Source organism: Trichomycterus rosablanca, chromosome 2 (genome assembly GCF_030014385.1).
Source record: "Trichomycterus rosablanca isolate fTriRos1 chromosome 2, fTriRos1.hap1, whole genome shotgun sequence".
NCBI lineage: Eukaryota > Metazoa > Chordata > Actinopteri > Siluriformes > Trichomycteridae > Trichomycterus > Trichomycterus rosablanca.
The window spans coordinates 20,548,815-20,563,403 of NC_085989.1; the positions used below are offsets into that span (position 1 = coordinate 20,548,815).

A 14,589-nucleotide genomic window follows, 5' to 3' on the forward strand; every position below is an offset into this window, starting at 1 on the left:
TGGCAAACAGGTACTGAAGCTTTTTTTTTTTACTTGTTTAGAGACCACTTGTTTAGAGACCACTCATCACCGATTTTCACTTTTCCTTTGGCTGGGCTTCCCAATGGTGACCAGCGTCAAGTTTCTCACCTTTTTAATATTGTAACATGCTTGGGTTTTGTGCAAAACAAATATACATTCATTTTACACCTTCTAAACTACTGGGGTTTGCCGCTAAATCATATGTATGCTGTGATTCAACTAAAGGCACACCTCTGCAAATCCACATAAGCTCATAAGTGTGGAATATCTTTTGCTTTAGGGATGGGTATAGAGATAAATGTTAAGAATACACAAAACTGGTAGCTGTGGTCTTTGCTCTCCTCCAGTGGTGATGTTAAATTTCAGTTAAAACGTTTGGCAGATATTTAAGTCGTCCCACGCTGATTCAAAATATTGTGAGTCTGTTAGGTATGCACATAATTTTGTTACTTTCGGTTCTTTTATACATTTATTGATTAATAAATTCATTATATTGTTTGGGGGTTGTATATGACTACAGTCCTGCAATTAATGAGAGCTCTGTCCAGGGTATTCCTATGCACCCAGTGTTTCCTGGTGGAACAAAACCCACTGCAACCCTGACCAGAAAACCAATGAAATGCAAAGGTGGCGCAGTGGTAAAATATGCTAGCCCACCGCCGCTGAGATTCGAACCCCAATCAGCCGGTCTTAAGTGGGTGGATGGCCGAACAGCCTAGTCAATGCAATGCGCTCAGTGCTGGTCCCAAGCCCAGATAAAAATAAGGAGGGCTGCACTAGAAATGGCATCCTGCTTAAAAAATGGGAGCAGCCGAAAAAAACACAAGAACAAACAAACAAAAAAATTGCATACATGAACATTAAACCCAGCGTATTAACCTTGCACTTACCATGTTTGTAAGTCAAATTAATTACTTTGGTTGCCAATAATTTACTTAGCATTTTAATATATTTCTAATATTAAAATGTGTTTTCATTCATACTGTATACTGTATATATACAGTATATATATATATATATATGAAGCCAATAAAATTGTCAGTGAGTTTAGAAACAAGGAGGTAGTTTTAATGTTATGGCTGATCAGTGTACATACATACATACATACATACGTAGTTTTCGTTCATAATATGATAGTGTGTGTAAATATAAATATTATAAATATGTAATTATATAATAAATAAACAGAAGTGGTTACTTGATTTTCCTCTATTCAATAGAACAGCTATAAACCATATAAATCGCCACATGATGGCGCCCATACATTCAATTTAATACCAAAGTGCTTTGTAACGTGAGAATTAACGGCCAACCTTTGATCACTTTTTAGAAGCACGGCGCATGCGCAGACGACGAATCTTTTAATTAGTAATGAAGTTGGGTGACATTCTAATAATGAATTGTTTTCAGGTACAGAAAACATTTAGGCCTTCACTGCTTCTCTCTGAATAAGAGTCTGTACACGAGAGTGAAAGACATCGTAATTTACTTGACAAAGACAGACCAGCACGTAAAATTCATTAAGGAAGATAGCTTGTTAATTAGCACTAAGTTAACCTGATTTCTTTTAATTAAAACATCTTTCCCCGTTTACGAGGTGGATCTACGCAGATCTCATGGGTGTTGAAATGTGTGCAGTAGCAGATGGTCAGGCAGTAATGGTTAAAGCTCTCTCTTTTCCAAGCCGACCGAAGAAGAGATTAACGGACAGCCAACTCTTAACAATAGCCACTTTTAACCGTTTCTGATCCCTGTTTAGCTGTATATTTGATATTCTTCACTTGGTGTATAAGCCATAGAACTGTGGTGTCTTTTCAAAGAGCACGAGTGATGACAGGCCTATCTGAGAGGCCATATGAAACCTATAATCACTGGAGCACTTGGCTGTTAGACAGGTAGACCCAACTGTCTACACACATATGTTCAAGTTTTCATCTACTGTTAGATTCTATGGCATATAAACCGTGAACGTGAATGTTAACACCTTAAAGGGCATGTTCACTGGTCCTTCATAACACTTTCATTAACATGCATACATGTTGTGAAATGCTGAGGGATTTATTAACGATTAAAAGTTATAAGGTGCAGTACAGTGAAACAAAAATCTGATTAAATGTGGCCTCCATTATCATGAGTAGACTAAAATTATAGAGATCACTTTAAACGAATAATACATAACTGTCTTAATGCACCACCCTTGTGTAATATGTACCACTTACAAATAAATATACATTTAACAAAACAGTAAAACAGGTTTATTTAAAGTGTCCACAAAGTTGAATCAGTTCATCTGGACACAAGTTTGTTGTAGGGATACGTTTCGTCACTCAATCCGAATGACTTCTTCAGTCTGACTGAAGAAGTCATTCGGATTGAGTGACGAAACGTATCTCTACAACAAACTTGTGTCCAGATGAACTGATTCAACTTTGTGGATTTGTGTACCTGGATTATTGAGCATGCATCCACAGATTTATTTAAAGTGGTGTATATTTGTCATTGTAAATAGTGTCCCAATAGTATACTTAAGTACTTAATTAGTATATATACCATCACATTTTTATACAGTAAAATAATAATAAATTATGTTTTAATCATAACACTGTTGTTAAATACTAATATGTTCTTTCTGCATCTTCACATATTTAAAAAGCAAGCTAAATGAAGGATTTCCATACTCTTAGAATTATTCTTTCCAAACATATAACTGTCATAAAGCACTGTTCCTATATAATGCCAATTAAACTAATGATTTCAATTTCCTTAAACTAATATGGCTAATGTACTTTGTAACATTTTATTTACTACTTTCCTTCACATTTTGTAAAATGTAAAGTATTGTGTTACTGTGTTTTATAAATATTAAGGGAAATAGAGGTTTAAAAGGTTCAACAGAGTACAAAAAAATTGCTTAAAAGGATTTTACAATAATCCCAGGCCAATAATGTAAACTGATGTCTTAAAGGTTGGCTATTTGACACAATTGGACATTTGGACATGGATGGCATTTTCTTAGGAAGATAAGAAATATTTCAACCATCACTCTAAAAAAGCACCAAACAAATTCCATAAGAGACTTTGCTAGATGGACCAAGTACAAAACTCTAGTAGTGTTATCATTATTTACAGAACTTTTATTTAACAATATCCCCAAAGCCATTGTAAAATGCAATGGTAAATTTTAGGTAAATAAAGCAGATAATTCACATCCTTACAAATTTTTACAGTCAAATATTAAAACAGTTGTATAATCTTAAACATGCTAATTATAATAATAAAACTGAAGAGAACATCTATCTTTAGTTTTTTCTATATAAGAAACTTTCTTTTATAAGTGACTTTTTGCAAATGAGCTGGTCAAAAATATACAAACAAATTTGGATTGTTAATTTGGCTGTGTGTAATTCTGTAATGTTTTATAATGTCAATTTCTCATTGTTCGGCACTGATTATGGTCAACTATGGCTTGTGACATTTCTGTGTCTATATAGCACTAGTTTGACTGCACCTATTAAAAAGTATATAAAACAATGCACCAAAAAGAACAGGTTTAACATAAATTAGAAGCTGGTAAAGCATGGTCCACATCAAGCGAGACATACTTAAGGTTCCTGGACTATACGAAGCTCCTGTTTCTGCTTCAGTCACGTTTAGGTTGCATGATTTGGAGCAGGGACCATGGTAATGTAAAGCCTGCTTGAAAGTGGACTGTATCTGGACAAATGTCCTTTCAGTTTGGGTTTTCTTCCCAATCCACTGTTTCATGTGTCTTTGATAGGGTGATGCCAAACTATATATATTTTAAAAATATGTATAAGCCCACAAAGTCATTAGTTTAACACAATCATTATCACTCAGAAGTTATTAGGAGGCCATGGTACTTAAATAGCGCTATACAACTTTCTACATTTTTACAATCTATTACTATTAAAATAACTTAAATATGCTAAAAAAAGAAACTCAAATATGTTGCAAAACTGATTCAGAGACTGAATTCTCAAGACTACCGTGTACTTCATGACGCTCACTTACGACCTGACAACTTTAACACAATTCAGTACATCCATCAGTACGTGCGCTTGTACATTTTCAGGAGACAGTGCTTTCTCTCAGCATTGCTTATTAGCAGATGTTCGTACACTTCTATACTCTCGGAATTTACCATAATTTGGTGTAGATTTGGCTATTTCCATGCCCGTTGTTTTTCATTACCAGATTGAAGTTGAATAATAAGCGATGAGTCAAACTGCACACCCTTCATCAGCAGAGCTGTAATTAACAGGGGAAAAAACGCAGGCGCTGGAAAAAAATGCAAATGATTCCGCACAAAGGCTTCTTGCAAATTGGCGTCACCATTTCTCAAATTATATCATTACTATATTTTGAAAATGTTAATCTGTTGAGCGGATTTCCCGGGGGAGTTGAGTAAATTAGTTCTATTTCCGAACGGGCTGTGCGCGAAAGGCGCGCCTGCGACAAGCACCTCTGATTTGCTGATTACATTTAGACTCCCCAGTTTGCGCTCTTTCAAGCATTGATAATTTTCGGCATATTAAGCACGTTTTAGCAAAGGTGATAAGTCAGTTTTAATTGAAATGAAATTATTATTCTAATGGAAGTTTGGTTATTATTATTAGGAGGCAGCTCTCATTTTGGATTCCTTTTTTAATATATAAATGCGGCGCGTAAAAAGATTTTGAAGGGCATTAGGGTGTCAGGATTGAATGAGGTAATTTGAAGGGAATTACTTTCCCTTCTATCAGAAACCAAGAAGTGAATTAAAAGTCCAAATCAATCGCCTTCACTTCTCCATTCTACTTTGACAGCAGCACAATTACAGATAATTAGATGGAGGAAACTTTTAATTGTGCGGATTAAGAATGTGGAGAGAGAATTTTTCAGGATCAGGAGAAAATTTGGAAGCAGAGTTTCTCGCCCTTACAAATCGAATCAAAGGATTTATCAACTAAAAAACAGCGACTTCTTTGCTTTTAATTGGAAGTGCATCTCTTACATAGCAAGAAATCATTCACCAGAATTAATTTTGATTCAATTGTATAATTATCATCAAATCGAATAAATGTGCAACCTAATTTAGATAGTTAAAAATTAACGTGCGTTAAGTTAATTGAGTAATTAAACTTCTTAACTGCTGCCTATTAATTTGCTGGCCTAATTAAAAATGAATTTGATTTTGTGTGATGTGGAGTTGGATGGGCTTTTTGATTAGTTTGTTTGCTTGCGTGTTACACTTAAACACCTGCTGCTAATGTGGTCAATGTCTACCTGCCTGCACATACTCATTTTATGCCAAAAGATTTAGAGATGAGGGGTGCCTAAGCATGTCAGGTCCAAATGCAGCTAACACATTGTATAGCTCATACTTAAATACTCACAAATACTGTGCAGGCCTGGTGTAATTTTGTGGGTCTGTGTCCAAATCTGACCACCAACCCATGGGAACAGATTTAATAAACTTGAAGACTGTGGATAAGCGAAAGTGATTGTTCATTTTTTTGATAATTGCACATGACCTCAAAGAGCCTATATGAAAGGTCGATATATAAGAGAAATACAACTAGTAGTAAAATAGAAATTTAAATAAAACCTAAACCTATCATAAATATGAATAAATATGCAACTGTATGTATGTAGTTTATTGCCAGAGCAACACATGACACTGATTAGGGCCTCAATGCCACCATGGGGCCTCAAAACCACGCTTGGGTTAAACAAGAAAGAAACAAAATAATTAAATAAATACAAATTTACCTGCAAAACTCCAGTGGCCTGCACAGAACCCTGACCACAGCCCCAAAGCTTCTGAATGAACTGGAACATCAGTTGAGGCTTTATTGAGCATCATCAGTGCCCAACCATAAAAATGCTATTTGGATTGAATGGGCACAAATTTCCACAGACATGCTTCAAATTCTTGGGAGAAGTGGCTGGTGTTCTAGCTAAAAAAAAAAGATAATACAGAGGTAACTCTATTTTAATACCATTTGTTTTTAAAAAAAATGGGCAGCTGTAGCCTAGTGGTTAAGGTACTGGTCCAGTAATCAGAAGGTTGCCTGGTTGCCACTGTTGGGCCCTTGAGCAAGGCATCAATTGCTTAGACTGTATACTGTCACAACTGTAAGACGCTTTGGATAAAAGTGTCTGCTAAATGCAGAAAATGTAAATGTTTAAAGGGGTGTTCAACAAGTTCATGGTCAGTTGTCCAAATACTTTAGTAGACATCTTCAATGTAAAAGATCCCAATTTAGACTCTTGTTTTGCTTCAATTCCAACTATTTTTAGTTCAAATCATTTGTACTGTGCTCCACAGCTTCAATTATTTTAGATAATTGTTCTATATTCAATTATTGAAATAGATTTATTTAAAATGTATTAAGTGTCATAAACAATCCAGAGTGTGTAGACCAGAAGAATGCTCAGGCAATGTTAATCATTTTGGTGATAAATAGGAGACCCAAAAATCAAAAGTGCTCAAGTTAGCAGCAATTAGTAGTAATTAATAATGTTTCAACAGGTAGCAACATAGTTCTTTACTTTGTTTTGTTACTTCCAGTTTTGTTTTCTTTTTTCCTTTTCATTAAGGGTAATTTCAGAGAAAATAACAGAACATACATGCCTTTTGGAGAGAGGATACATCCCTATAATGAACCAATAAAAACGCTAAAAAGTCTAGAGAACCTGGTAAAGCACATCAGAGGTTTAGACAAACATTGTTGTTATTTACATGTCAGAACTGTGAGTATGGACTCTATCAACACAAGCATTAAAACTCCTGCTTGTATTGTACTGGCAAAGTCTGGATAAAAAAAACTTAAAAAAATGACTAAGAGGAAACCAAGACGGCCCAACAACGTGAATGCTAGTCGTGTTTGTCTTATTATCGGGTTAATTAAAGCTCGGATCTGACAATGTCGGTTGGGCGCAGAAAAGCGGATTTAAATGCGAAGTCTCCCGGGAGCGCATGTCAAGGGCTGTCGCTTTTCACTGAACCCGGACGCGCAATTATTCAATATTTGATGTTCAAAAAAACTGCGATAGGAATAAATGGACTTATTCATCGCTGTGTCGGCTATAATAATAAAAAACAAGTCTGAAGGCACAAAAAGGAGTACATTGAAAGATCTATCTGACTACTTAGGGGGCTTTTTGATTCTGGAAGGGGAGGAAATGCCGAATGGGGAAACATTTTAAAGGGTTTATTAAAATGTACACAGTGAAATGCAGAGGGTTACTATTTCGGCTGGAGGTCAAGAGACGAACGGATTATATACTTTCTCATAATAATATTAATTAAACAATTTGCATGCTAATAAGGTAACAATTACCAGGGCCTGTGTTGAAAGACCCGGGTTATTACAACACGCCAATCTGGGTGCCAAGGGTCAGGGAGGGAGTGGGGAGCGAATATTTCAGCTCAGATTAACATTATGACAGCTCCAGACATTGGCTAAATAAAGTCGAATTAATTCCCTGTAATGAGAGGGGAGACTGAGTCTACTTAAAGTGGCCGCATTGATTAGCATTCTGTATTCACAAGCACGGTTCACTTGCGTGCGTGCGTGCGTGCGTGTGTGAGTGTGTGTGTATGTGTGTGTGTGTGTGTGTGTGTGTGTGTGTGTGTGTGTATGTGTGAGGACGTTCATGTACATAAAACCAAAATAAGTAAATTTAACAGAGCTACAGTTAAGTGACCCAAAAGATATATTTACTATATCCTCAGCTTAGTGCAAGCCATACTTAGTGATATTAAGATGATTAATTATTAGATGTATAAACTTTAATAAACATTAAATAAATCATCATTATCGTTATTGTTTTATTTATTTATTTTATTATATGTATATATATGTATATATTTATTATATGTATATATAACTAAAAAATCATATTCATCATAATTATTATTTAAGTAATAGACAATAAATATCCATATAATTCTAAACATTAGCGAAAGACTATACACACTGCTTTGTGGACACCACATTGGCCTGGCACTGCTGAATTACATTAAAAGCACAAGATCTGAGATATCGCCATCTACAATTTTTAATGTTCTTTTTACTATGCACTGGTGTAATTAGTAAGTTAATTTAATAATATATTTATGCATAACTATTCAGAACTACATTACGCAAGAACACTTATAATTAATAGACAATTATTATAAATATTCACGATGGTAAATGCATTGCAACATGGTTTACATTTAATTGCATATAACGGTTGATATTATTATGCTTAAAATAAATAAAAAGGGTCTGGGGAAATACCTTTTTATTAGGCAATTTTGCACTGCCTTTAGTTAAGTCCTTGTCTAATTAATATTTTATTTCAGCTGTGTATATATGTATGATAAACAGTATTTACGTTTAGCTAATTTGGGCCACATTTTGCTGTTTATTTAAATAGGAAAACCTTATTAATAAGCCTGACTTTATCACAGTGATCACTATGCCTCATGCCTCAATTCACCCTATTAATTGGGCCAATTTTCTATAATTTTGCCAATATTTATTAACCAAATAGCACAATTATGGTCCAAAATGCAACGATCATGCTATGATATTTTAGTATATATATATATATATATATATTGATAGCTATGATATTTTAGTATGTATATATATATATATATATATATATATATATATATATATATATATATATATATACTAAAATATCATAGCATGATCGTTGCATTTTGGACCATGCTTATAACCAACCATACTTCATGAAAGTAAATGAATAACACTGTTGGGCCAAACTGGGATTCAGTCTTGAAGTGCATTAATTACACATGTAGGCGTGATCTGGGGAAATACCTCTCATTAGGCAGCGTTGAATGTCTTCTTAATTAGGCCCTGGTGTAATTAATGTTTCATTTAGCTATATGTGCCTGACTAATATTGTGGACAGTGAATATTCAGGACACTAAAACACAACCACAATATTACGCACTGCATTGTGAATAATATTTAACACTCTACCTTTTGCAACCAAATAAATAAAAACAGGGGCCAAACTGGGCTTGGGCGTCAGTAATTACGCGTAAAGGCGAGATTCAGGGAAATACCTCATTAATTAATGCACGATGTCTTTTTAATCACGTATTTGTGCAATTAATAGGTTTAGTTGGCTTTGTTCTGTAAAAAAGAATAGGTTTAGCACCCCACTTTCCTTCAGATACAGTCCCGACGTTTACAGATTGTATTAATCTGTTCTCGCCTCTGTATTTGACCGGTTGTAGTTTTGAATTGTATTTGACAGCTCTGTGATAAATGTCTTCTCTTGACCGGGTACACACATGCTCTAGTCGTTACAGCAAAGTATCAACAGCTAACATAACATTGGATCTGTCACATTTGTCAACAGTGCAGTGAAGTGGGCAGTTCTTATCAATCTCTAGCTATATAGAGTAATGCTATAGGTAGGTTCCATGCTATGCGTTAAGGTGCGCACCGCAGCCCTATTGTCGGAGACACAGACACACAAAGACAGAAAGAGATCTGTTATAAAGACACATAGACTGAAGCCTTGCTGAATCCAGCTCACTGGGTTTCCTCCGAGGTGAGATTTCAGTGTCTGTTTAGCGTTTAACTGGGTATCAAATGTGATCGCTCTGGTTCGAAGGCCCCCCGCGTGGTCGTGATGGAGCTAGTCCTTATCGAAGCCTCCCCCTCCCTGTGTCTTGTTGTGACAGCTCTGATATTGTTTATTGAGGTGGATGTCAGGTTTAATTAGCAATCGATAGGGAAAGCGCTCTCTACCCGCGCCTCTGACGTCAGCGCCGATTAGCGCTTCTCATTGGTCTCAAATTCCCCGAGCCGAGCCTAATTATTGGAAGGTGGCCGCGTTGATAAAGTGCAGCTCGTCCCCCTCCTTTTCTCCCGCATCATGTCCCCTCCTCGGCGGCCGCGCACGCTGCGTGTCTTTTAAACTCTGCGCCGCCGGGTCTCCACACGTCGCTTCCTCTTTTTGCCCGGGAGATGATGGACAGCAGAATACTGGATCCACCTCACGCCCAGTTCGGTGGCTCGATCGGCGGCATGGTGAGCTTTCCGTACCACCTCAGCCACCACCATGTGTACGAGCTGGCCGGGCATCAGCTGCAGTCCGCCGCCGCCGTTCCTTTCTCCATAGACGGATTACTGAACGGCTCATGCGCCGCCTCGTTGGTGAACTCGAACCCGCTGCTGTCGTCTGGCTGCGCTTTGAATGGAGATAACCAGCAGTACAAACTGACAGGTAAGCTATGCTAACAAAACATAACAGCTGCATATTTTAAGAACATATAAAAATATTATGACACTGTGTCTATTTACCAGTTTTAACACAAGGTGATTTAGAACGATCCAACCTATGGTAGGTTTCTTAGACATTTAATTCAAGCCAAATCTTCTCATAAACATAAATCAACATAATGTAAACATTTACGATGACACATAATTATACAGGTCATTGTGGTAACAAATTAATGAAAGGACAAACCACCATAAGCTCCTTTATAGAACCAAAATTGTACTATGGTATTACTGATCAGAACCTTGGCTGGAGATTATTATTATTATTATTATTCTCTTTAAAGAAAGAATATGACAGCCAGATAAAACAAAGAATTATTTTATATTGTATTTGATGTGCTGTTTGCTGTAATAAAAGTAATGATTCTATTAGCAAAGTAAGAATTAAGGTTTTTTTTTTTTCATTTCACTCGCATTGCAATGCTTAGGCATATCTCAATTCCCTATTATTATCATTATTGTTATTACAAGAAAGCAAAAACAACAACATCAACAACAACAACATAATAATAATAATAATAATAATAATAATAATAATAATAATAATAATAATAATGTAACTGTCGTTGCTTTTACATGTATGGGCTACTTTAAATCAATCAAATCATAACAAACTGAAATATAGAAAAACACTACAAACAAAAGAAAAGATATGCCTTGGCATTTGTTGTGACAGAACGGTCATATTAAAAATTCAATTGTATCACTTCTACACTCGTAGATTCGGGAGATCCAGAAAAGGATAGTCCAGGCTGTAAAAGAAGAAGAACTCGCACCAATTTCACTGGCTGGCAGCTGGAAGAATTAGAAAAGGCTTTTAATGAAAGCCATTATCCAGATGTGTTCATGAGAGAGGCCCTGGCTCTCAGACTGGACCTGATAGAATCAAGAGTACAGGTAAATATTCAATTCTAATATGCAGTTATTGTAATTGTGTTTGAATGTCAGATAGTTCATATAAGATAAGAATTTTAATTCTTCAAATGTATATGTAGAAATACGCGCATTGGAGCATGCAGGTGAAATGGCATTTGTTTGAAAGCAGATCATCATTATTACAGGATTATTATATTATTTATCTTTTTTTTTTACCATATGATGATGAATTTAGACTGTTAGCACAACGGATTAATGTTAAAAATAAGAGAATCGATATTATGTTTTTGCATGTGTACTGATTTTTACTATATATGACAGAATCTCCAATAGACCACTGACATTATTTTGTCTGCAAGGATGATGATCAAATACGAAATACGACTGAATCCTTTTTATAAATTACCGTCGGTCATTTTGTTATTAGTAATATGGGCACAAAAAGATATAAATTTTATCTTTTTTTTTTTGCTGCTTTTATTTAGTCAATATTTATACCTTCGAAATTTTAAATCGCATAGGCCTATGTTCACATCAAACGTTTATTCATTTTAGTATAGGCCTATCTCCTTTTCATTCTTAAGTTTACTGTAGTATATATATTTTTTACAATATTATTTGATGGTGTTGTACATTTTGAACTGCCCGTGTTGGGTGCTTGCATGATTAAAAAGTTTGTTTTTTATTATGTGGTTGTATTTAGATATGTTTAATAGGTTATCGTTGTTAGTAAATGTTAATTTAAAATATTCTGGCTTTTTACATTTAAAGAAAACCATGGTATTACACCACAGATTATTGCTCAGTGTGCTATACATTTCTTTTTTATATTTAATTTATTTCTAATTTATACTCTATTCAAAAGCTGACAACAGTTAAAACAAATTTACATTATTTTAATGTAAATCATATAAATCATAGTTTTATTAATACATTTTATTCATTGTTGACATTGAGTACGTTGTATGTAAAATAAATGAATTAATATGCCAGAAAAGTTTTCTATAGTTATGTCATAGAAAATTCGAGTTGCCCAAAGAATTAATAAATGAACATTTAATACGTTTTTGATGGTGCTACAGAAAATTAATGCATTAGTTTATAATTGAAATGTTTATGAGTTTTGTGTGTGTGTTAATTGATTAGTTTATATTAGCATCAACATAAATCATATAGGATCATAAACTGAAGGTGAACCAAACACTGTTCCTCTATTTTTTTCCATAAGTGCGACTTGCCCCTATTGATTTTTAGGCCCATTGCTTTGTTGACTGAGCAGTATTTTTTTTTTCTATTAAAATGTAATTAAAATTATTTAGTAATGCAATGTCAGTTCCAAGTTATTGCTAATAATAATAATAATAATAATCATCATCATCATCATAATAATAATCATAACAAAAACAACAAAAACAATAATAATAACAACAGCAACAACAACAATAATAATACCGTAATGATGATGATGATCTATTATTGTTATTATTATTATTAGCAGTAGTAGTTGTATTGAATATAATGTTTATTTACACTCCACTAACTTGTTTATTTTGATCATTGTTCAGATGAATTGATATTTAATGCCCCCCTCCCCCAATAATTTTCAGGTCTGGTTCCAGAACCGCAGGGCCAAGTGGAGGAAAAAAGAAAACACAAAAAAGGGTCCAGGCCGACCAGCGCACAACTCCCACCCGACCACATGCAGCGGTGAGCCAATGGACGCTGATGAGATTGCGCGGCGGGAGCAAGAGCGCCTCGAAAAGAAGAAGCGCAAGCAGGAAAAGCGGCTGCTGCGCCAGCAGAACAGTAAACTGCTACCGGGAGACTTGTTTCACACACCGGGATCGGACAGTGATAGCGGGGTATCGCATGTGACAGACAGCGAGCATCAGCTTCTGCACTGTGACTCAGGTCGCCGCTATCAAACGCACGCCAACTGCGAGCAATCTCCGAACCAAAGAAGCGCAACCGCAGATGTGAGCGCAGCCGAGCTGGACACGTTGGACGGCGCTCGCCAGCTGAACCCCACCAGATCGCCCAGTCTCCAAAAAGCCAACCCTTTCAGCGTAGAAAGCCTGCTTTCGGACTCAAGGCCAAGGCGCAAGCCTACCGTCGATTTCCCAGTAGCGTCTGCGCGGCCTTTAATAGGCAAGGGCCACTTTTTGCTTTACCCTATTACACAGCCACTGGGTTTCATCGTGCCACAGACTGCTCTAAAGGGCACAGCCTCGGGCAGTGATGGGGATAACGGCCCAGGTGTTTCTATAGGTGACAGTGATGCTTCTGGAAGTGTAAACCCAAGTGCGTCGGCAATTAAGGGCCAACATAGTCCATCGGCCAGATTAGGGTGTTCACTAAACTCCAACCCGGGTCAATCATTTACAGTACACTTACCGTGTGAAATCAGTCCGCAAGACAGAGAGTCAGAACCTCCCAGCCCAAAGTCTCCTCCGTGCGACAAAAAGGAGCCGTTAGTCATGTTTGATTATCCACAGAGCTCCGAATCAGCTTTAACCCACTCGGACACAGAAAAAGACTCGGCTGATGTTGAAATGGGATGAATAGATAGGGTTCTGTTATTCCCAGACACTCTTATAGCTTAACCGAAGAGGAAAAAAACACAATGACATATCAATACATATATAGTTTCCTTTTTACACTGACATGTTTATGTTCTGATTAGGGGAAATATGTGTGAACACTTTGTGTTTGTGTGTGGTGGGCTAAATAAATGTTTATTGGAAAAATAGCAGAACAGCAGCAGCTCCCTGTAAGAAACTGTAAAAAGACAAAACAAAACCTCAAACGTTGTAAAAAGAAGTATTAAATATTTATATATGTAAGTTTTTCATAAATAAATCGATTGTATACAATAACGACCATAAAACGCCTTTATATTGTTGCTACAGAAGGCCTTCTTTTTAAAAGGCATAATGTTGTGTTTTTATGTGTGTATTGCATTAACAAATTTATTCATCTATAAGCCCTGCTGAAATGAGGTTATGAGCCAGAGGCGAAAAGACCCGTTCGACTCCTGCAGAGTTTTGATATGAAAGTAATTATTTTCCCGGTGGCTACTGCAGGGATTCAGTTTATTTTAGCCCGAAGGGTTATAACACATTACCGATTTCCAGTGATATGAAATCACATAAACTTCCAAGAATAATAGAATTAGCATGAAAGGCTGGGGTGTCAAATTGAAATAGGAAAATAATAGCCCCGGCAGCTGGGAGTGTGTGTGCGCATATTGCACAGGAGATGGGAATTCGTGGGGCGGAATTTTCATGAGCTTCCCCACTTTGTCCGGGCCCTTGTAGCTGGCTATATTAAGATAGATGTTCGATGATATCCCTCATTGTTCTGTCGCTTA

The 14,589-nt window shown here is 36.1% G+C and overlaps 1 protein-coding gene across 1 annotated transcript; it reads left to right on the forward strand.

Annotated features, from left to right (window-relative positions):
- Positions 1-10,028: 10,028 nt before the first annotated feature.
- uncx (UNC homeobox) lies at positions 10,029-14,034 on the forward strand. The gene is made up of 3 exons (XM_062990372.1): positions 10,029-10,287; positions 11,065-11,240; positions 12,827-14,034. The coding sequence occupies exons 1-3, from the start codon at positions 10,029-10,031 to the stop codon at positions 13,778-13,780; spliced, it is 1,389 nt and encodes a 462-aa protein (XP_062846442.1). The 3' UTR covers positions 13,781-14,034.
- The last annotated feature ends 555 nt before the right edge of the window (positions 14,035-14,589 follow it).

Excerpts from the sequence above, each read along its gene's own strand:
- uncx (XM_062990372.1), top strand. The coding sequence starts at position 10,029 with ATGATGGACAGCAGAATACTGGATCCACCTCACGCCCAGTTCGGTGGC. Across the intron at positions 10,288-11,064 it reads CCAGCAGTACAAACTGACAG|ATTCGGGAGATCCAGAAAAG; the intron begins GTAAGCTATGCT and ends CTACACTCGTAG. Across the intron at positions 11,241-12,826 it reads TGATAGAATCAAGAGTACAG|GTCTGGTTCCAGAACCGCAG; the intron begins GTAAATATTCAA and ends AATAATTTTCAG.